The 26,459-nt window shown below is 43.5% G+C and overlaps 1 protein-coding gene across 1 annotated transcript in view; it reads right to left on the bottom strand.

The window, feature by feature from the left end:
• Window positions 1-432: 432 nt before the first annotated feature.
• The window catches only part of LOC128687804 (chitotriosidase-1), a 28,119-nt gene continuing 2,092 nt past the window's right edge, over window positions 433-26,459 (bottom strand). Inside the window, exons 2-9 of the mRNA XM_070090120.1 lie at window positions 25,698-25,884; window positions 24,741-24,877; window positions 15,484-15,633; window positions 12,078-12,233; window positions 11,701-11,796; window positions 3,777-4,171; window positions 2,356-2,709; window positions 433-586 (exon numbers count right to left, since the gene is read on the bottom strand). Coding sequence (XP_069946221.1) covers window positions 460-586; window positions 2,356-2,709; window positions 3,777-4,171; window positions 11,701-11,796; window positions 12,078-12,233; window positions 15,484-15,633; window positions 24,741-24,877; window positions 25,698-25,884 — 1,602 coding nt within the window. The 3' untranslated portion in view covers window positions 433-459. The remainder of the gene's footprint in view (window positions 587-2,355; window positions 2,710-3,776; window positions 4,172-11,700; window positions 11,797-12,077; window positions 12,234-15,483; window positions 15,634-24,740; window positions 24,878-25,697; window positions 25,885-26,459) is intronic.

The following is a 26,459-nucleotide window of genomic DNA, read 5'->3' as shown; positions in this document are numbered from 1 at the left end:
CACTCAGGCAGCACTAGTCAGTGTTACTAACACTCAGGCAGCACTAGTCAGTGTTACTAACACTCAGGCAGCACTAGTCAGTGTTACTGACACTGGCATACAGGCAACAGTAAAATTAGTCATTGTTGCTGACACTCAGGCAACAATAACACTATTTTTTATTTTTTATTTTTTATTCGCCGGTATTCTCCCGGCCCGGGTCTTTTCCAAGTAGTGGTGACCACTAGCCAGTGTTATTGACACTCAGGCAACACTGGACCTATAGTTGGTACAGTGGTCACTGGACCTAGCCATTACACTGGTGTTAACTAGTGTCAGTGTGAGTCAGTCCCCAAGATGCCCCACACGGGTTTAACAGTTCTCATGTATACTCTTGTCAAAATAATATATTACATACATAGGTCAATAACAGGTATCACAAATAATGCTATAAAAATTTTGAAAAATTTTAATTTTCAATCAAGACTTAGGAGGCAGGAAGCGGTGTATGTTTGGCTTAATGAGTGGCAGGATACACTGGACAGAGTGAGGCCAGTCACATGTTGTCTGGTCCTGGTTCCACAACAGTCCACCGGGACAGTCAAACCTGCAAGAAAATACAGTACTCTGCAACCCATGTCATTAATTCTTTGCTGATAATAATGCAGCTAAAGTTATTCAAACAAACAAAATATTGAACACGTGCCACATAGAGATGTTTATTATATTACATAAGTTTAATATTGTTTGTTGTGCCCACGCCACAGGGCACAATAAACAATATGAAATTCTTCTTCTAGGAAAAGTTGAGTAAGGTTTGTTAGAAAACAGGACAAGTGTTTCCACGCAGGTCTTAGTCAAATGATGACCCGCCACTGGAGCTCTTGGTCATCTGACCGAGTAAATGCAAATGTAGTATAAACAGACTTGGTAAAAGCCTTCGACAAGTGCGACCACAGTATAATAACGCACAAAATACGTGATAAAGGAAGAAAAGTTGGTGAATGGATCTATAACTTCCTAACAATAGAACACAAAGAGTAATAGAAAACACGGTAAAGTCTGAGGCAGCTACGACGAAAAGCTGTGTTCCACAAGGCACAGTACTCGCTCCCATCCTATTCCTCTCCTCATATCTGACATAGACAGAGATGTAAGCCATAGCTCCATGTCTTCCTTTCCGGATGACACCCGAATTGTCATGAGTGACCTCCATCGAAGACACCCCAAGACCCCAAGCGGACATCACCCAAATCTTCAAATGGGCCACTCCGAATACGAAGTTCAATGAAGAGAAATTTCAACTACTCAGATATAGAAAACTTGAGGAAATTAAAACTGTATCAGAGTATACAACAAATTCTAACCATACAGTAGAGCGAAAAAGTAATGTGAAGGACCTGGGAGTGATAATGTCAGAGGATCTCACCTTTCAAGACCACAACAATAAATCTACCGCATCTGCTAGAAAAAAGATAGGATAGATAATGAGAACCTTCAAAACTAGGGACACCAAGCCCATGATGATTCTCTTCAAACCGCTTGTTCTCTCTAGGCTGGAATACTGCTGTACACTAACTGCTCCCTTTAAGGCAGGTGAAATTGCTGACCTGGACAGTGTACTAAGAACTTTCATGGCACACATAGTGCAATAAAGCACCTAAATTACTGGGAACGTTGAAGTCCCTTGATTTGTATTCCTTGGAATGCAGGCGAGAGAGATACATGATATTTTGAACTTGGAAAATCCTAGAGGGATACCAATTTTGCACACGAAAATCACTCCCTATGAAAGCAAAAGACTCGGCAGGAGATGCAACATTCCCCGAATGAAAAGCAGGGGTGCCACGAGTACACTGAGAGACAACACAGTAAGTGTCAGGGGCCCAAGACTGTTCAACTGCCTCCCAGCACACATAAGTGGGATTGCCAATAGACCCCTGGCTGTCTTCAAGAGGACTCTTGGACAGGCACCTAAAGTTAGTACCTGACAAGCCGGGCTGTGGTTCGTAAGTCAGTTTGTGTGAGGCCAGCAGTAACAGCCTGGTTGATCAGACCCTGACCCACCACGAGGCCTGGTCTCAGACCGGGCCGCAGGGGCGTTGACCCCCGAAACACTCTCCAGGTAAACTCCACGTAAGATTATACAGACTGGTTACTAATTCTCTCAGTCGGAACCCCCAACACAAAATATGGTATCTGAAGCAATATTCACGATGCACAATATTCACGATCTTCCACGTAAGAAAAGACGAAAAATAAAATAAAATTCTACCATTAATAAATGCGTCAGTGAATGCTGCAAAATTAACAAAACGAAAATATGTGAAAGTTGTTTACCAGAGTACAGAGGCTTCTGTGGCTTAAAGTACCTACTTGTAGGCATAGTGGTTGGTGCATCTGTAGAAGGTGTAACAAGACACTGGGTCAGCAGCAAAACCCAGAGCATTGCACTCTGCAAACCAGACAGCTGCTGCTGCTGCTGCTGACGATGATGTCGCTGACGATGACACAAAGAATGTGGGAGATGCTGTCGTGGTAAACTTTAGATTAAAGCTGGAAGGAGAAGATGGAGGATGTGACTGAGAATGAAAATGAAAAGGGGAAAAAGAAGACTGGGAGTTGGGAGGCGAACTGAAAGATGAAGTGGATGAGTGAGTGTAGGGCCAGGAAGAAGGTGTAGGGGAAACAGTGCTGTCTTCACTCTGAGATGACTTCCTGAAGAAGGGCCTGTTGAAGATATTTGAGGTTAAGAGTTAGTTTAATATGTTTATTATGCACCCCATACCCATCCTGTGGGCGGTAGTCAAAAGATTACAGAGGTACATAATGGGTCCAGGGACTGGACCCCAAAGTTATGATAGCTGAACTAGTTACAAAGGTAATGAACTCCAGGTAGATCTGGTCACAATCATGGCAAGTTACAGAGGTAATGAATCAGCCTCACTCCTATTCATGGTTACAGTCATGAACAAATTACAAAGTAATGAGCCACTGATACGTCCACACCTGGTCACAATTGTAATGAGTTATAAATGCAAAAATTAAGTGGGTCATACACCCACACGAGCGCGCGCGCGCGCACACACACACACACACACACACACACACACACACACACACACACACACACACGAGGGCGCACGCACAGACACATGCACACGAGCGTACAAATATATGCATACACACAAGTACGCACACCCGCGCGCGCGCACACACACACACACACACACACACACACACACACACACACACACACACACACACACACACACACACACACACACACACACACACACACACACACACGTGGTAATGCATTATTTACAGCTAGCAAAGTCAGGGTATTTCTCCAGAATGGTCTGTAATATACCACTGTGGATAAAATACTTCGCCATTTCTTGAACATTTCTGAGTGAGTTGTCTCTAAATTCATTAATGACGCGGTTAAGAAATATAACAAAATTATATTTTAATAATCACTATTTAGAACTGCACTCAAATGTTAATTTTTAGTAAATCAATGGTAGTAAGAAGTTCTAATACAATATTGATTAAATAAATTAAGTCAGTGGTATTAATACGTTCCAAATGACTATTTCACAGACTCGTGAGAACAAAGGTCTAATACATAACGAAACATTTATTAATTATAAAATTGAAAAGCCTTGTTAAGATAAGAAAGTCGAGAATGAATATTTCCAGAAAATGATACTAGTTAAACAATAATTAAAATAATACATTATCTTAAGAAAGTTACAACTTGGAAAGGTGACGGAGAGTTTAATGAAACATACCATAACAACCATGGGTAAGGTGGGTCGGTTGTAGTGTTGTAAGTATTTATATCATTATTCACTTTTTCCAGGTACGATTTCTTCCCTGTAGCATCAATACCATCAATGATATTTGTGTCCCTATCATGGCTGGTTGTGTCTTCTTTACCATCTTTTAAGTTTCTCACGCCTTCAGTTCTTTCTTCACTTGGTGGTATTCTTAATGAAGGTTGTGCTGATGGCGGTGGTTCACCATGTTCACACCCACCACCAGTCTTGTCTTCACTCTTCTTAAGGGTAGTGACAATGGCTGTCAGTAATGGATTGTTGCCAAGACCACAGTAATTACCGAAGTCATCGGTGGCCACGTCCCAGACCATGACACCAGCCAGACCTCTGGACACTGCATACTCAGCCTGTCAACAGTGTTGAAGGAGAAATGTTGATGCCACATTGTCTTAAAGTACGTAAAAGCAATATAGTTGAAAGCAATACAGTCTGCGTCATGTTGCATTAGTACGAAATCAGCACAAAAATATTTTCCTTTATGTATTAATTCATGTATGAAATTATGTAATATTCCTGTAGCTAGCAATATAAGCTAATTAGGGAGTAAATGAACTAGAAAAAAGTATTAGTAATACAATGTCAATTATTAAATATTCAGGAAGAAAGTCAATCGTCGATATAAAATTCATAGGTAATCAGAAACAAATAAGACGCCTCTCGTCAACAAGCAGTCACATGGCAGGAAACATGCAAGGAACTCACGACCTTCATAAATTATTTCACTATATATCTTATGTCACCACTTAACAACCGTTGCTATGAATATATAAATAATGGAATTGGTGCGTTAATATGATTTCAGTATATAGAAATAATGAATAAACATTAAAATTAACATTTTGAATATGCGTGAGGGTTATTGGCGGAGGTATATATAGGAAGGAAAAGATCATCCATAGTGATCAGTACTGGACGCTTGTGACTGACATCCCAGCATATCACTAGAATTAATTACCATTTGCTACGACGAAGGACACTGGATAAAAGGAGCAAAGGATGTATGGACTTGATAATATAATGGTATTATCTGATCCAGGTTGTATATAAAAACAAAATGTGAGTTATGGCACTGAACTGTGAAAATGTTCCGTCCCCCAGTTTATCAATCCACACAGAGAACGAGGCATGGTATTTATGTGAGTGGTATAGACTATAGAGGTTCTGAGGTGAAAGAATGAGTTCACTTGGTCACATGTAAGTAGCCAGAAGAGTGAGGTTATGTGATCGCAGTACCGGGTACTGGGAGAATATACTTCGGAGTTTCTGAATGGTCCTGAATTTTGAATAATGTTCTTCATGGCTATAACTGTGAGTTCAAGACATAATCTGCTGCGACAGTCACTTTCGTTGATGATAAGTCTTGCTTCTGGAAAGTTCATAAGGTGGTTCTCGGTGTTTCTGTGTAGAGCGTATGCATTTATAGTGTCATCACTTCGGTATGGTGGTGACCCCACACAGGTTTATGGTGGTGACCCCACACAGGTCTATGATGGTGACCTCACACAGGTCTATGGTGGTGACCCCACATAGGTCTATGGTGGTGACCCCAAATAGGTCTATGGTGGTGACCTCACACAGGTCTATGGTGGTGACCCCACATAGGTCTATGGTGGTGACCTCACACAGGTCTATGGTGGATACAGCGTTGCAGCTGATCTATGACGTTCCAAATGTTTCTCAGCCAGGACAGGATCGCTCGCTCCATCAAGTAAGCGAGGTTGAGGTACTATTGACCTCGTATGACAACCGATATCTCCGAGTATTTACAGCGTTGTGTAAAATGTGTGCTCCATAAGGGCAATGTAGGAAGCCCTAACCCATCACAGGTTTGTCCTGCCATCAATGAACCTTGGGAAAGAGTCTCTATTGACCTTCAAACTTTCAGTGATCACTAAGGTAACAAACATCTATATATAATGATGGATAATTTCACACGTTATGCTGAGTTGGCACTTATCACGGATAAAACCCCAAAATCTATTGCACGTCTTCAAGGAGACAATAATCTGTCGACACACCACTCTGAAATCTATTGTTACTGATAATGGGGGTGAGTTTTGTAATGCTGTGCTCAATAAGCTGTGTAATCATTACAAAATCAACAAGTCAACCATTGTAACACACTATCCTACTAGTAATGGTTTAGTCGAGTCCTTGATGAACTTAAGAGTAACTACAGATACTAACAGTCCACCGTGGGATGAAACAATCCTTGATGTGCAGTATGCCATCAACATTGTCCTAAATGTCACAGTAGGAGTCCTGTATGGTGTTGACAAGAGACTTCTTACGATTTGTTATACTCGCTGTCTTCACCATTTTACAATGTTGTTGAATATGTCTTGACCAAAACACATGATGCTCAACTTATCTTTGAGTGAAAGAGTCTCTTACAAGGACTACCGCTGAATGCTCTTGTCAAACCTAGTAAGGTCAAGGTTGGTTTTAAGGTAGTGTTACTGAATTTCAAAAAGTCTTCTGCAATGACTAGGATTGATAAGAAATTTGTTGGTCACTTATCGTGTTGTTGAGTATATTCATGGCAATAAGTACAAAGTTCGTGACATAGCTGCTGGTCAGTAGTCTCATTTAGATAAGAAATGGGTCAATAATGACGCCGAACAGCTTTCTGATGCATAGACAGGAGATATAGTGCTTGACCATTCTTCTGTCTCTACACCATCATGCTCTGACCTACCTGCTGACTCTGTACCATCTTCCTCTGACCAGCTGACTGACGCGACACCAGCTGACTCTTGTCATTATGCTCTTAGAGCTAAACGAGTAATATCTCAGAGATCAAAGAGTGTGATATCTATGATCACAAAATTAGATGTACCATCTCTGATTCCCGGTGTTCACTCTGATGCTTACTCTGCTTATGCCACTTCAGTCATGGCTGAGCCAGGTATACCTGAAGTATACCTGGAGAGGGTTTCGGGGGTCAACGCTCCCGCAGCCCGGTCCATGTTAATTTTAGGTGTTAATATACATGCATATGTGTAATATCCATTTTGTTTGCATATTCTGAAATCACCTTTTTACTGTGATCTTATTGCATATATATATATATATATATATATATATATATATATATATATATATATATATATATATATATATATATATATATATATATATATATATATATTATATATTTTTTATTTTTATTATCACACTGGCCTATTCCCACCAAGGCAGGGTGGCCCGAAAAAGAAAATCTTTCACCATCATTCACTCCATCACTGTCTTGTCAGAAGGGTGCTTTACACTACAGTTTTTAAAGTGCAACATTAACACCCCTCCTTCAGAGTGCAGGCACTGTACTTCTCATCTCCAGGACTCAAGTCCGGCCTGCCGGTTTCCCTGAACCCCTTCATAAATGTTACTTTGCTCACACTCCAACATCACGTCAAGTATTAAAAACCATTTGTCTCCATTCACTCCTATCAAACACGCTCACGCACGCCTGCTGGAAGTCCAAGCCCCTCGCACACAAAACCTCCTTTACCCCCTCCCTCCAACCTTTCCTAGGCCGACCCCTACCCTGCCTTCCTTACACTACAGACTGATACACTCTTGAAGTCACTCTGTTTCGCTCCATTCTCTCTACATGTCCGAACCACCTCAACAACCCTTCCTCAGCCCTCTGGACAACAGTTTTGGTAATCCCGCACCTCCTCCTAACTTCCAAACTACGAATTCTCTGCATTATATTCACACCACACATTGCCCTCAGACATGACATCTCCACTGCCTCCAGCCTTCTCCTCGCTGCAACATTCATCACCCATGCTTCACACCCATATAAGAGCGTTGGTAAAACTATACCCTCACACATTCCCCTCTTTGCCTCCAAGGACAAAGTTCTTTGTCTCCACAGACTCCTAAGTGCACCACTCACCCTTTTCCCCTCATCAATTCTATGATTCACCTCATCTTTCAGAGACCCATCCGCTGACACGTCCACTCCCAAATATCTGAATACATTCACCTCCTCCATACTCTCTCCCTCCAATCTGATATCCAATCTTTCATCACCTAATCTTTTTGTTATCCTCATTACCTTACTCTTTCCTGTATTCACTTTTAATTTTCTTCTTTTGCACACCCTACCAAATTCATCCACCAACCTCTGCAGCTTCTCTTCAGAATCTCCCAAGAGCACAGTGTCATCAGCAAAGAGCAACTGTGACAACTCCCACTTTATGTGTGATTCTTTATCTTTTAACTCCACGCCTCTTGCCAGGACCCTCGCATTTACTTCTCTTACAACCCCATCTATAAATATATTAAACAACCACGGTGACATCACACATCCTTGTCTAAGGCCTACTTTTACTGGGAAATAATTTCCCTCTTTCCTACATACTCTAACTTGAGCCTTACTATCCTCGTAAAAACTCTTCACTGCTTTCAGTAACCTACCTCCTACACCATACACCTGCAACATCTGCCACATTGACCCCCTATCCACCCTGTCATACGCCTTTTCCAAATCCATAAATGCCACAAAGACCTCTTTAGCCTTATCTAAATACTGTTCACTTATATGTTTCACTGTAAACACCTGGTCCACACATCCCCTACCTTTCCTAAAGCCTCCTTGTTCATTTGCTATCCTATTCTCCGTCTTACTCTTAATTCTTTCAATAATAACTCTACCATACACTTTACCAGGTATACTCAACAGACTTATCCCCCTATAATTTTTGCACTCTCTTTTGTCCCCTTTGCCTTTATACAAAGGAACTATGCATGCTCTCTGCCAATCCCTAGGTACCTTACCCTCTTCCATACATTTATTAAATAATTGCACCAACCACTCCAAAACTATATCCCCACCTGCTTTTACCATTTCTATCTTTATCCCATCAATCCCGGCTGCCTTACCCCCTTTCATTTTACCTACTGCCTCACGAACTTCCCCAACACTCACAACTGGCTCTTCCTCACTCCTACAAGATGTTATTCCTCCTTGCCCTATACACGAAATCACAGCTTCCCTATCTTCATCAACATTTAACAATTCCTCAAAATATTCCCTCCATCTTCCCAATACCTCTAACTCTCCATTTAATTAGAGGTGCATATATATATATATATATATATATATATATATATATATATATATATATATATATATATATATATATATATATATATATATATATATATATATATATATATATATATCTACCTACCAGAGATTGGTAGATGAATTTGGTAGGGTGTGCAAAAGAAGAAAATTAAAAGTGAATACAGGAAAGAGTAAGGTTATGAGGATAACAAAAAGATTAGATGATGAAAGATTGGATATCGGATTGGAGGGAGAGAGTATGGAGGAGGTGAATGTATTCAGATATTTGGGAGTGGACGTGTCAGCGGATGGGTCTATGAAAGATGAGGTGAATCATAGAATTGATGAGGGGGAAAAGGGTGAGTGGTGCACGTAGGAGTCTGTGGAGACAAAGAACTTTGTCCTTGGAGGCAAAGAGGGGAATGTATGAGAGTATAGTTTTACCAACGCTCTTATATGGGTGTGAAGCGTGGGTGATGAATGTCGCAGCGAGGAGAAGGCTGGAGGCAGTGGAGATGTCATGTCTGAGGGCAATGTGTGGTGTGAATATAATGCAGAGAATTCGTAGTTTGGAAGTTAGGAGGAGGTGCGGGATTACCAAAACTGTTGTCCAGAGGGCCGAGGAAGGGTTGTTGACGTGGTTCGGACATGTAGAGAGAATGGAGCGAAACAGAATGACTTCAAGAGTGTATCAGTCTGTAGTGGAAGGAAGGCGGGGTAGGGGTCGGCCTAGGAAACGTTGGAGGGAGGGGGTAAAGGAGGTTTTGTGTGCGAGGGGCTTGGACTTCCAGCAGGCATGCGTGAGCGTGTTTGATAGGAGTGAATGGAGACAAATGGTTTTTAATACTTGGCGTGCTGTTGGAGTGTGAGCAAAGTAACATTTATGAAGGGGTTCAGGGAAACCGGCAGGCCGGACTTGAGTCCTGGAGATGGGAAGTACAGTGCCTGCACTCTGAAGGAGGGGTGTTAATGTTGCAGTTTAAAAACTGTAGTGTAAAGCACCCTTCTGGCAAGACAGTGATGGAGTGAATGATGGTGAAAGTTTTTCTTTTTCGGGCCACCCTGCCATGGTGGGAGTCGGCCGGTGTGATAATAAAAAAAAAATTATATATATATATATATATATATATATATATATATATATATATATATATATATATATATATATATATATATATATGGTATAAAGCTTGGTAATAAATACCGACAAGTTGGTTTAGAAAGACACGTAAGCAAACACTATGACATATTTATCAGAAAACGTTTCGGTCCTGGGACCTTGATCACCTCTGTATGTTAGAAGTGATCAAGGTCCCAGGACCGACACGTTTTCTAATAAATATGTCATATATATATATATATATATATATATATATATATATATATATATATATATATATATCAGCCTCTGTGGCACATGTCTGCTGTAATAACCACTTCTTAGTGTCCTCCTTTTGCAGACTTATTATTTTTGTATTCCTGTGTGATAATTCATTAGCTTTCGTTAAGTGTTCAGTTGAGTTTAGTGTGTCTAATTATTCTGACTATATAATAAATACTGACTCAGCATCTCGCCTAAATAACATGCGATTCTTCATGATTTACTCATAAATTACTTTTTGAATCCTTGTTTACGCCTTTCACGAATCTGGATTCTGATAGATCGTAGTGTGTGTGCGCACAACAGGATCTTTTCTTCTTAATTCTCCTTTCATACATTTTTTTCGTCAAGAATTCATGGAACTGCCTCCCAGCATACATAAGGGGGATTACCAACAGACCCCTGGCAGTCTTCAAGCTGGCACTGGACAAGCACCTAAAGTCAGTTCCTGATCAGCCGGGCTGTGGCTCGTACGTTGGTTTGCGTGCAGCCAGCAGCAACAGCCTGGTTGATCAGGCTCTGATCCACCAGGAGGCCTGGTCACAGACCGGGCCGCGGGGGCGTTGACCCCCGGAACTCTCTCCAGGTAAACTCCAGGTAAACAACTCACCATTGTCAATGAGATTCATGACTCATTCATTTATGATTGATTTGTTGTATTTATGTGTTGAGTACTTTAGAGTTACCCTACTCTCTGTCTTAAGTTTCATTGTATAACTTACTCAGTGCTAAATTTGAGTTTATAGTGCACGTTCCTTGTGTATCGAAGCTTAGCACTGTTAGTGCTGTATGAGGTCGCCCAGCCGCAGCGGAGCTGAGCTGTCAGTAGTATGAGTCATGTATTGGTACGTGTATAGTCTGTTAGTAGTAACCATCTAGAGTGGATTCAGTATTTGTCCTTATGCTATGTGTGAGACAGCAGTTGGGCATGCATCAACGCCAGCTCAGTTTGTGTAAGTTTAATCTGAGAACGGTAGTGTAAGGACGTGCAGTACTGCTGCTCTTTAATAATAATGATAATCTTTTTTTCTACAAGTACATGTACAAGGTACACAGGCTTAGCTAGCATCAGTGACATACTAATATATAGAAAGCCCCTTGTTATGCAGAGCATTTCGGGCAAATTAGGTAAATTTTGTCCCAAGGATGCAACCCACACCAGTCGACTAACACTCAAGTACCCATTTAACTGATAAGTGACCTTGGACAGCAGGTGTAAGGAAACACGTCCTAATGTTTCCACGCGTGTCGGGGACTAACCCCCGGATCTGAGTGTGTGAGCTGAGTGCGCTAGCAATCGAGCTGCCCACATGCACTTTTACAGTAAACGGCAGAACCTATTCATCTATTACTACCTTCAGTTATACTGGGTGAACCCATCTACATGCTCAGGTAGTGAATGAGAAACTTCCTACCTTCCTGACAACAGCATCAACATCATCGTAGCCGACCCACTGGTCTCCTTTTGTCAGGTAAGGTCCTCCTTCCCCATTCACCTTGGTCCAGCCTTCCTGCACACGCAGTATTAATCAGTGGTTAGGGAACAAACATTTTTTTTAGAGAGTTATGAATTATGTTTAAATCTATTCCTTTAGGAACAGTTATACATTTATTTGAAAATAAGGGATGTACAGTACACTGAAAGATGTATTTCTCTTAGTTAATAAACACTGCAAGATTACTTCGAATATTAGTATTTTTGATGCAAATGCGTAAGTGAATTGAAGCCCTAATGACCAATGTTCAATCAATAGGATCAAATGTAACAAAGTACTTGATATATTTCACCAACCTTTTTATGTGCCAGACAGCACTCAAAGAAGGCCATGTTGCCAGAAGCCTTGACGTATGTACCCTCACGTCCTGCCCCTCGAGCAGCAGCTCCGGGCAAGTTGTTACTTCCTGCCAGCGTCCACGACCGTCCATAGAAAGGCACTCCCATCACTAGCTACAAACATTAAATATACTGTATTAATAATTATAAATGTCACTAATAAATGAGATAATAATGGTAACGAACTACTATAACAGTGACCCCCATGAGAGGGTCATGTCCCTCCCTTCCCATCCTGTGGGCGGTAGTCAAAAGATCACAAAGGCAAATAGAAGACATTGTTATTTCCTGACGAATTCACCCCCATACATTTTTTCCTTTCGTTGAGCAACAACAACAACTTCCACGGAAGTGTCTGGACATCAAGTCACTTCGTCAGAGGACTTCAGCATGAAATTCCTCTCACTCATTCCTCTTCTGCATATGCTCTTGAACTACCGTCCACAGGATGGATATGGATCGCACAATAAACTAGCTACTTCGGTGGCAAAATCTAAAATCTAATCTCCATAACTGTGAGGGATTTCTTGCAGGTTTATAGATCACTGGAATACTTTGCCCATTAAAGCATATACAGTTCTTTAATTACTGTTTGGATTATTATTATTACATTCATGAAGGAGCACTAAAACCATAGGGTCACACAGTGGCTCAGGGAAAGAAAGGCATTCAAGCTTGATTCAAGGAACTGGAACATTGATCCAATTCCGTAGATCAAGAGCTCCTCACCAACATCAAGGAACCTTCTTTGGAGGAACTGTTTGGACAAGAACTTTCCATAAGTGCCGACTCTGCGGACTTATATCTCCGTAAGTACTGACTCTAGATTTTTTTTTTGCCTTACTTTATGTAAAAAAATGTCCTCTTCATTTAAGAAAAAAATATATATATATATATATATATATATATATATGGTGTGCAGGGTTATGATCAATAGACCCTTGATGGTACAAGTAGTAGCAGTAGTAGTAATAGTTTCAGAATAGTTTATTAACTATGCTTCTACATTTCCGAATAATACTCTTATGTATTTATATATGTCACAGACCCGGCCGCGGGGGCGTTGACCCCCGAAACCTTCTCCAGGTATACTCCAGGTATACCTCAGATATACTCATTCATTTTTTCAAGATAGAAGTTTGAGTGAAAGAAGTGGAGGCATGAGAAAGCCATGTCATACTATCCTTATTCGAAGTATCCAGAGAGGACAGTAAACAACTACTGTACTGTAGCTGGTTCTCATACTGAGGACTAACTACAATATAAAGTCTAGGAGGGCTTTTGTTTGTTTAGATCTTTTGAAGTCTTGGAGGTCTTTTGTTTGTGTTTCTCATATACACTCATTCTTTCCTTCAAAACTGGTTCCTTTGTGCGAATGAAGAAATCTTGAGCAAATAAACTAACGTTGATAAATGAGATGTTTGCGCAACATTTGGGCATCTTTATTCTGGAAAAGTTTCGCCAGTAAGGGGCTTCTTTAGTCCAATGTAGAAAAAAGTGGAGGAGGAGTTTGAGGTAATCAGTCCCTCAGCCTGGAATCGATGTGTTCAGTCCATCAGTCCTGACTGATTGGACTGCAGAAGCCACTGGCTGGTAAAAATGTTTCCAGAATAAAGATAATCAAATATTATACAAGTGTCTCATTTATCAACTTGTCGGTTTTCTAAACCATTTATTTACAAATGAACTTAAGTCTTTCTTTAGATTAAAACTGACTGTCTCCCATTCACCAGCTATCATATGATCCAGTTGACCCTGAACGAGCTTATCGTTTCTCCCATGATTATACTATGTTCAGGGCCGGATTAAAGCATGGGCTTTAGGGGCTGCAGCCGGGAGCCACCTCCAGTTGAAGGACTTCCAGAGATTAAGAGAAAAATGTTCATAGTTACTGCCGTAAGTTTATAATTATAGTATGTAATTACATGATGAATTGTTGACTGTTCATGGAATGCTCCATTAACTCTCTTTCCTTTTGAAAATATCACTGGGTGCCTCACAGTACCTGCAGCCCAGGGACCTACAAAATATCACTGGGTGCCTCACAGTACCTGCAGCCAAGGGACCTACAAAATATCACTGGGTGCCTCACAGTACCTGCAGCCCAGGGACCTACAAAATATCACTGGGTGCCTCACAGTACCTGCAGCCCAGGGACCTACAAAATATCACTGGGTGCCTCACAGTACCTGCAGCCAAGGGACCTACAAAATATCACTGGGTGCCTCACAGTACCTGCAGCCCAGGGACCTACAAAATATCACTGGGTGCCTCACAGTACCTGCAGCCCAGGGACCTACAAAATATCACTGGGTGCCTCACATTACCTGCAGCCCAGGGACCTACAAAATATCACTGGGTGCCTCACAGTACCTGCAGCCCAGGGACCTACAAAATATCACTGGGTGCCTCACAGTACCTGCAGCCCAGGGACCTACAAAATATCACTGGGTGCCTCACAGTACCTGCAGCCCAGGGACCTACAAAATATCACTGGGTGCCTCACAGTACCTGCAGCCCAGGGACCTACAAAATATCACTGGGTGCCTCACAGTACCTGCAGCCCAGGGACCTACAAAATATCACTGGGTGCCTCACAGTACCTGCAGCCCAGGGACCTACAAAATATCACTGGGTGCCTCACAGTACCTGCAGCCCAGGGACCTACAAAATATCACTTCGTGCCTCACAGTACCTGCAGCCCAGGGACCTACAAAATATCACTGGGTGCCTCACAGTACCTGCAGCCCAGGGACCTACAAAATATCACTGGGTGCCTCACAGTACCTGCAGCCCAGGCACCTACAAAATATCACTGGGTGCCTCACAGTACCTGCAGCCCAGGGACCTACAAAATATCACTGGGTGCCTCACAGTACCTGTAGCCCAGGGACCTACAAAATATCACTGGGTGCTTCACAGTACCTGTAGCCCAGGGACCTACAAAATATCACTGGGTGCCTCACAGTACCTGCAGCCCAGAGACCTACAAAATATCACTGGGTGCCTCACAGTACCTGCAGCCCTGAGACCTACAAAATATCACTTGGGTGCCTCACAGTACCTGTAGCCCAGGGACCTACAAAATATCACTGGGGGCCCTCAGAGTACCTGTAGCCTTGAGACCTACAAAATATCACTTGGGTGCCTCACAGTACCTGTAGCCCAGGGTCCTACAAAATATCACTGGGGGCCCTCATAGTACCTGTAGCCCAGGGACCTACAAAATATCACTGGGTGCCTCACAGTACCTGTAGCCTAGGGACCTACAAAATATCACTGGGTGCCTCACAGTACCTGTAGCCCAGGGACCCACAAAATCTTAATACGGCTCTGACTATATAACTAACGTTCTGTTTCTCACCTTGTGAGCAGGAGCACCTTTCTTCAGCCAGTAGTTGACAGCAAAGTCTACACACAGCTGCGGGTTTTGTCCCGTCTCAGCATAGAGAGGAGCGTGATGGGCCACCTGATTCTCCCAGGAGCCGTGGAAGTCATAACTCATTATGTTAATCTGTAGAAGACATCAACATATGGCTCAAACACTGCCACCATTAGGAGGCACGTAAGTTCCCCGTCTTCTAATAACATTGTGTTACAGTGTCTGACAGAGTGAACATTAAAATGGTATAAAATACCTGTCGGTATTTTATACCATTTTAATGTTCATTCTAATAACATGTTCATTTTTCCATTATAATCTACCTTGTCCATAATTACTATCACATTTGCCTTGTCTGCTTTCGTAAGGTGAAGTCCAGGATCTTTTCTTAATTCATGGCATAACTTAACAAATCTGAGAAGTCTGATCAAAGCTCAGACCTCTGTAACACAATTAACATCAAAGATTTGTTAAGTTATACCATGAATTCAGGAAAGATCCTGGACGTCACCTTACGAAAGCTGACAAGGCAAATGTGATAGTAATTATAGACAAGGTAGATTGTAATGGAAAATGAACTTGTTATTAGAAGACGGGGAACTTAGTAACCTTTAATAAAGACCAGACAAAACATTTAAAGGACATTAATTGTGAGCGATGTGAAAGTAGGAAGCAAATGAGATGAATGTTTTATAATTGATAATTGGACAATTTCAAGTTAATAATGTAGAGTGTAAATATTCAAATCATAAAGGGATGAGTGTGATATCTTCTGTTTTATGTTTAAAATGCTATTATTACTGCATATCACTGTACTTCACACCGCCACAACACTGTTGACCATCACTGTACTTCACACCTCCACAACACTGTTGACCACCATCACTGTACTTCACACCTCCACAACACTGTTGACCATCACTGTACTTCACACCTCCACAACACTGTTGACCACCATCACTGTACTTCACACCGCCACAACACTGTTGACCATCACTGTACTTCACACCGCCACAACACTGTTGACCACCACTGTACTTCACACCGCCACAACACTGTTGACCATCACTGTACTTCACACCTCCACAACACTGTTGACCATCACTGTACTTCACACCTCCACAACACTGTTGACCACCACTGTACTTCACACCTCCACAACACTGTTGACCATCACTGTACTTCACACCTCCACAACACTGTTGACCACCACTGTACTTCACACCTCCACAACACTGTTGACCATCACTGTACTTCACACCTCCACAACACTGTTGACCATCACTGTACTTCACACCTCCACAACACTGTTGACCATCACTGTACTTCACACCTCCACAACACTGTTGACCATCACTGTACTTCACACCTCCACAACACTGTTGACCATCACTGTACTTCACACCTCCACAACACTGTTGACCATCACTGTACTTCACACCTCCACAACACTGTTGACCATCACTGTACTTCACACCTCCACAACACTGTTGACCATCACTGTACTTCACACCTCCACAACACTGTTGACCATCACTGTACTTCACACCTCCACAACACTGTTGACCATCACTGTACTTCACACCTCCACAACACTGTTGACCATCACTGTACTTCACACCTCCACAACACTGTTGACCATCACTGTACTTCACACCTCCACAACACTGTTGACCACCATCACTGTACTTCACACCTCCACAACACTGTTGACCATCACTGTACTTCACACCTCTACAACACTGTTGACCATCACTGTACTTCACACCGCCACAACACTGTTGACCACCATCACTGTACTTCACACCTCCACAACACTGTTGACCATCACTGTACTTCACACCTCCACAACACTGTTGACCATCACTGTACTTCACACCTCCACAACACTGTTGACCATCACTGTACTTCACACCTCCACAACACTGTTGACCATCACTGTACTTCACACCGCCACAACACTGTTGACCATCACTGTACTTCACACCTCCACAACACTGTTGACCATCACTGTACTTCACACCTCCACAACACTGTTGACCACCATCACTGTACTTCACACCTCCACAACACTGTTGACCATCACTGTACTTCACACCTCCACAACACTGTTGACCACCATCACTGTACTTCACACCGCCACAACACTGTTGACCATCACTGTACTTCACACCGCCACAACACTGTTGACCATCACTGTACTTCACACCTCCACAACACTGTTGACCATCACTGTACTTCACACCGCCACAACACTGTTGACCACCATCACTATACTTCACACCTCCACAACACTGTTGACCATCACTGTACTTCACACCTCCACAACACTGTTGACCACCATCACTGTACTTCACACCTCCACAACACTGTTGACCACCATCACTATACTTCACACCTCCACAACACTGTTGACCACCATCACTGTACTTTACACCTCCACAACACTGCTGCCCACCATCACTGTACTTCACACCTCCACAACACTGTTGACCACCATCACTGTACTTCACACCTCCACCATCACTGTACTTCACACCTCCACAACACTGCTGACCACCATCACTGTACTTCACACCTCCACAACACTGTTGACCACCATCACTGTACTTCACACCTCCACAACACTGTTGACCATCACTGTACTTCACACCTCCACAACACTGTTGACCACCATCACTATACTTCACACCTCCACAACACTGTTGACCATCACTGTACTTCACACCTCCACAACACTGTTGACCACCATCACTGTACTTCACACCTCCACAACACTGTTGACCACCATCACTGTACTTCACACCTCCACAACACTGTTGACCACCATCACTGTACTTCACACCTCCACAACACTGTTGACCATCACTGTACTTCACACCTCCACAACACTGTTGACCACCATCACTGTACTTCACACCTCCACAACACTGTTGACCACCATCACTGTACTTCACACCTCTACAACACTGTTGACCACCATCACTGTACTTCACACCTCCACAACACTGTTGACCACCATCACTGTACTTCACACCTCCACAACACTGTTGACCACCGCCACTGTACTTCACACCTCCACAACACTGTTGACCACCACTGTACTTCACACCTCCACAACACTGTTGACCACCATCACTGTACTTCACACCTCCACAACACTGTTGACCATCACTGTACTTCACACCTCCACAACACTGTTGACCACCATCACTGTACTTCACACCGCCACAACACTGTTGACCACCACTGTACTTCACACCTCCACAACACTGTTGACCACCACTGTACTTCACACCTCCACAACACTGTTGACCACCATCACTGTACTTCACACCTCCACAACACTGTTGACCACCATCACTGTACTTCACACCTCCACAACACTGTTGACCACCATCACTGTACTTCACACCTCCACAACACTGTTGACCACCATCACTGTACTTCACACCTCCACAACACTGTTGACCACCATCACTGTACTTCACACCTCCACAACACTGTTGACCACCATCACTGTACTTCACACCTCCACAACACTGTTGACCACCACTGTACTTCACACCTCCACAACACTGTTGACCATCACTGTACTTCACACCTCCACAACACTGTTGACCATCATCACTGTACTTCACACCGCCACAACACTGTTGACCATCATCACTGTACTTCACACCTCCACAACACTGTTGACCATCATCACTGTACTTCACACCGCCACAACACTGTTGACCATCACTGTACTTCACACCTCCACAACACTGTTGACCACCATCACTGTACTTCACACCGCCACAACACTGTTGACCACCATCACTGTACTTCACACCTCCACAACACTGTTGACCATCACTGTACTTCACACCTCCACAACACTGTTGACCATCACTGTACTTCACACCTCTACAACACTGTTGACCATCACTGTACTTCACACCTCTACAACACTGTTGACCATCACTGTACTTCACACCTCCACAACACTGTTGACCATCACTGTACTTCACACCTCTACAACACTGTTGACCACCATCACTGTACTTCACACCTCCACAACACTGTTGACCACCATCACTGTACTTCACACCTCCACAACACTGTTGACCATCACTGTACTTCACACCTCTACAACACTGTTGACCATCACTGTACTTCACACCTCCACAACACTGTTGACCATCACTGTACTTCACACCTCTACAACACTGTTGACCATCACTGTACTTCACACCTCCACAACATTGTTGACCTTCACTGTACTTCACACCTCCACAACACTGTTGACCATCACTGTACTTCACACCTCCACAACACTGTTGACCATCACTGTACTTCACACCTCCACAACACTGTTGACCACCATCACTGTACTTCACACCTCCACAACACTGTTGACCACCATCACTGTACTTCACACCTCCACAACACTGTTGACCATCACTGTACTTCACACCTCCACAACACTGTTGACCATCACTGTACTTCACACCTCCACAACACTGTTGACCATCACTGTACTTCACACCTCCACAACACTGTTGACCATCACTGTACTTCACACCTCCACAACACTGTTGACCATCACTGTACTTCACACCTCTACAACACTGTTGACCATCACTGTACTTCACACCTCCACAACACTGTTGACCATCACTGTACTTCACACCTCCACAACACTGTTGACCACCATCACTGTACTTCACACCTCCACAACACTGTTGACCACCATCACTGTACTTCACACCTCCACAACACTGTTGACCATCACTGTACTTCACACCTCCACAACACTGTTGACCATCACTGTACTTTACACCTCCACAACACTGTTGACCACCATCACTGTACTTCACACCTCCACAACACTGTTGACCACCATCACTGTACTTCACACCTCCACAACACTGTTGACCACCATCACTGTACTTCACACCTCCACAACACTGTTGACCACCATCACTGTACTTCACACCTCCACAACACTGTTGACCATCACTGTACTTCACACCTCTACAACACTGTTGACCTTCACTGTACTTCACACCTCCACAACACTGTTGACCATCACTGTACTTCACACCTCCACAACACTGTTGACCTTCACTGTACTTCACACCTCCACAACACTGTTGACCACCATCACTGTACTTCACACCTCCACAACACTGTTGACCTTCACTGTACTTCACACCTCCACAACACTGTTGACCATCACTGTACTTCACACCGCCACAACACTGTTGACCATCACTGTACTTCACACCTCCACAACACTGTTGACCTTCACTGTACTTCACACCTCCACAACACTGTTGACCATCACTGTACTTCACACCGCCACAACACTGTTGACCATCACTGTACTTCACACCTCCACAACACTGTTGACCATCACTGTACTTCACACCGCCACAACACTGTTGACCACCACTGTACTTCACACCTCCACAACACTGTTGACCATCACTGTACTTCACACCTCCACAACACTGTTGACCATCACTGTACTTCACACCTCCACAACACTGTTGACCACCATCACTGTACTTCACACCTCCACAACACTGTTGACCACCATCACTGTACTTCACACCTCTACAACACTGTTGACCATCACTGTACTTCACACCTCTACAATACTGTTGACCTTCACTGTACTTCACACCTCCACAACACTGTTGACCTTCACTGTACTTCACACCTCCACAACACTGTTGACCATCACTGTACTTCACACCTCCATAACACTGTTGACCATCACTGTACTTCACACCGCCACAACACTGTTGACCACCATCACTGTACTTCACACCGCCACAACACTGTTGACCACCATCACTGTACTTCACACCTCCACAACACTGTTGACCACCATCACTGTACTTCACACCTCCACAACACTGTTGACCATCACTGTACTTCACACCTCTACAACACTGTTGACCATCACTGTACTTCACACCTCCACAACACTGTTGACCATCACTGTACTTCACACCTCCACAACACTGTTGACCATCACTGTACTTCACACCTCCACAACACTGTTGACCACCATCACTGTACTTCACACCTCCACAACACTGTTGACCACCATCACTGTACTTCACACCGCCACAACACTGTTGACCACCATCACTGTACTTCACACCTCTACAACACTGTTGACCATCACTGTACTTCACACCTCCACAACACTGTTGACCATCACTGTACTTCACACCTCCACAACACTGTTGACCACCATCACTGTACTTCACACCTCCACAACACTGTTGACCACCATCACTGTACTTCACACCTCCACAACACTGTTGACCATCACTGTACTTCACACCTCCACAACACTGTTGACCATCACTGTACTTCACACCTCCACAACACTGTTGACCACCATCACTGTACTTCACACCTCCACAACACTGTTGACCATCACTGTACTTCACACCTCCACAACACTGTTGACCATCACTGTACTTCACACCTCCACAACACTGTTGACCATCACTGTACTTCACACCTCCACAACACTGTTGACCATCACTGTACTTCACACCTCCACAACACTGTTGACCATCACTGTACTTCACACCTCCACAACACTGTTGACCATCACTGTACTTCACACCTCCACAACACTGTTGACCATCACTGTACTTCACACCTCTACAACACTGTTGACCATCACTGTACTTCACACCTCCACAACACTGTTGACCATCACTGTACTTCACACCTCTACAACACTGTTGACCATCACTGTACTTCACACCTCCACAACACTGTTGACCACCATCACTGTACTTCACACCTCCACAACACTGTTGACCACCATCACTGTACTTCACACCTCTACAACACTGTTGACCATCACTGTACTTCACACCTCCACAACACTGTTGACCATCACTGTACTTCACACCTCCACAACACTGTTGACCATCACTGTACTTCACACCTCCACAACACTGTTGACCATCACTGTACTTCACACCTCTACAACACTGTTGACCATCACTGTACTTCACACCGCCACAACACTGTTGACCATCACTGTACTTCACACCGCCACAACTCTGTTGACCATCACTGTACTTCACACCTCCACAACACTGTTGACCACCATCACTGTACTTCACACCGCCACAACACTGTTGACCATCACTGTACTTCACACCTCCACAACACTGTTGACCACCATCACTGTACTTCACACCGCCACAACACTGTTGACCATCACTGTACTTCACACCTCCACAACACTGTTGACCATCACTGTACTTCACACCGCCACAACACTGTTGACCATCACTGTACTTCACACCTCCACAACACTGTTGACCATCACTGTACTTCACACCGCCACAACACTGTTGACCATCACTGTACTTCACACCTCCACAACACTGTTGACCACCATCACTGTACTTCACACCGCCACAACACTGTTGACCATCACTGTACTTCACACCTCCACAACACTGTTGACCACCATCACTGTACTTCACACCTCCACAACACTGTCGACCACCATCACTGTACTTCACACCTCTACAACACTGTTGACCATCACTGTACTTCACACCTCCACAACACTGTTGACCATCACTGTACTTCACACCTCCACAACACTGTTGACCATCACTGTACTTCACACCTCCACAACACTGTTGACCATCACTGTACTTCACACCTCTACAACACTGTTGACCATCACTGTACTTCACACCTCCACAACACTGTTGACCATCACTGTACTTCACACCTCCACAACACTGTTGACCATCACTGTACTTCACACCTCTACAACACTGTTGACCATCACTGTACTTCACACCTCTACAACACTGTTGACCATCACTGTACTTCACACCTCTACAACACTGTTGACCATCACTGTACTTCACACCTCCACAACACTGTTGACCACCATCACTGTACTTCACACCTCCACAACACTGTTGACCACCATCACTGTACTTCACACCTCCACAACACTGTTGACCACCATCACTGTACTTCACACCTCCACAACACTGTTGACCATCACTGTACTTCACACCTCCACAACACTGTTGACCACCATCACTGTACTTCACACCTCCACAACACTGTTGACCACCATCACTGTACTTCACACCTCCACAACACTGTTGACCACCACTGTACTTCACACCTCCACAACACTGTTGACCACCATCACTGTACTTCACACCTCCACAACACTGTTGACCACCATCACTGTACTTCACACCTCCACAACACTGTTGACCACCATCACTGTACTTCACACCTCCACAACACTGTTGACCACCATCACTGTACTTCACACCTCCACAACACTGTTGACCACCATCACTGTACTTCACACCTCCACAGTCACTGCTGCCCACCATCACTGTACTTCACACCTCCACAGTCACTGCCGCCCACCATCACTGTACTTCACACCTCCACAGTCACTGCCGCCCACCATCACTGTACTTCACACCTCCACAGTCACTGCCGCCCACCATCACTGTACTTCACACCTCCACAGTCACTGCCGCCCACCATCACTGTACTTCACACCTCCACAGTCACTGCCGCCCACCATCACTGTACTTCACACCTCCACAGTCACTGCCGCCCACCATCACTGTACTTCACACCTCCACAGTCACTGCCGCCCACCATCACTGTACTTCACACCTCCACAGTCACTGCCGCCCACCATCACTGTACTTCACACCTCCACAGTCACTGCCGCCCACCATCACTGTACTTCACACCTCCACAGTCACTGCCGCCCACCATCACTGTACTTCACACCTCCACAGTCACTGCCGCCCACCATCACTGTACTTCACACCTCCACAACACTGCCGCCCACCATCACACAGTGATGGTTGATGTCTGCTGTATATATTTCACCAGTCTTCAAATTATGTCAAAGTATTGTATTAATTAAGCGACTGGAAGGCGAAATGTCTGCTAGAAAAGATATCCAGATGTTACATAGGTGTCTAATTCATCTTGTCGGCACTCAACACCACTGATATACATTTGTGCATATTAATAGATTCCTTAAATGTATATACAGAGCTACTCCTTCCAGTGTATATACCCAGATATACCTCTGTTGTGTATACACACACACACACACACACACACACACACACACACACACACACACACACACACACACACACCTCGTGTGAATTATCTCTTGAGAGATATTAGTTTCTCACCAAGTCGAGCAGTTTAGCAATTTTTGGGACGTCATAGCCTCGGTCAATAGTGTGTCTGCCAGCACTGACTGCTGATGTTAACAACAGTTGATGTGGACTGAAGGATCGCTTCAGTTCCCTCAACCATTCAGTGAATCCTGTAACAAGGAAAAAATATGTCGTGAACAAGTTTATGCAGAAGTATTTTACATTCTGATCTGTCCTCTCGAAGGGAAAAAAAACTTGTTTATTAATTATGTACGTAACCCAGCGTTGGTTTACCTAAGTTCACTCTATTAAACCTATATTTAAAGTTACCCAAAGTTTATGCCTCATTTACGCTACCTGAGAGTTTATTCCAGTCATCTATAACTCTATTATCAAACTAGTACGTCTCTATATCTTTGTATAATCTTTCTAAATCTAAATTTATTCAACTTGAATCCATTACAGTGAGTCGTCTCTTGGTTACATACTGTCGACATGCTATTTGTATCCCCTTTATTTATTCCTGTTTTTTTTTTTATGTTTATGTTATGTTGAAGAGACTTGCTAATGGTTTGTCGAGGTCTTCCTTACATTACTTTTGAACCCCTGAAAACAACTCACCAGAACCCGGTGACTTGACGTCAGTCTATCTGGTTGTCTGAGGGGCCACGTCGCTAGTGACTTCGATATTACGTAATTACTTGTCGTTCTGACCAGTGTAATTACTAGATCCTCTTCCTTTCTGTTTTTACATAAGAGGAACTTATGTAAAAACAGGAAGTGTTGATAACTTTACACATTTCTTTGACACTAATAGTAAGCTGACCTGAGTTATTGAGTGCACCTATCCTTTTTTAAATCTTATTACTATATGAACTTAGATTAAGCTGCAATAAACAACTGTCAATGAATAAACAGAAAGAATAGATAAAATAATACTAGCCTATAATGTTTTTAAAATCCTTGAAAAAAAATATATGGTGTAGTTACCTGCTTTATCGGTATGGTTCCCTTCATAGCCCGGGTACTCCCAGTCCAGGTCAAGACCATCGAAGCCATGATGCAGGAGCAACTTGACGACCTCCTTCACAAACTTGTGTCGGTGGCCAGGATGAGCTACCAACTCTGAGTACTTGTTACTGCGAGAGTCATTCCAGCCACCCAGACCCAGCAACACCTGCAATAACACCCAACTCTGAGTACTTGTTACTGCGAGTCATTCCAGCCACCCAGACCCTGCAATAACACCCAGCTCTGAGTACTTGTTACTGCGAGAGTCATTCCAGCCACCCAGACCCAGCAACACCTGCAATAACACCCAGCTCTGAGTACTTGTTACTGCGAGAGTCATTCCAGCCACCCAGACCCAGCAACACCTGCAGCAACACCTTCAACAACACCCAGCTCTGCTAGCACGTGCTGGCTTTCATAGGGCAAAAATTAAATAAATTTTACAACAGTAAAACAATTCAAATCACACAGGAAGGTAAGAACTGATCCTTCATTCTCTTAACTGAATGGAAACAAATTGGATTCAGTGTAGCAGTGGTTGTTTAAACAGGGAGAGAAGACACTGGTGAGCCAGTGATTGCTCTCTCATACCCAGCATCAGTATCTCAGTAATTAACCACAGGTAAACAGCACCACGGTAATGTGTACCTCTATTTTCCAAAGTATATGCATTTTAAATCAAGAACTTTGCAAAATAATTAAATACGTACGTATAACTTATCAAAACAATAATTAAAAAAA

This window comes from Cherax quadricarinatus, chromosome 30 (assembly GCF_038502225.1).
Source record: "Cherax quadricarinatus isolate ZL_2023a chromosome 30, ASM3850222v1, whole genome shotgun sequence".
In the NCBI taxonomy this organism is placed as follows: domain Eukaryota; kingdom Metazoa; phylum Arthropoda; class Malacostraca; order Decapoda; family Parastacidae; genus Cherax; species Cherax quadricarinatus.
This window is presented reverse-complemented; position numbering and strand designations above follow the sequence as displayed.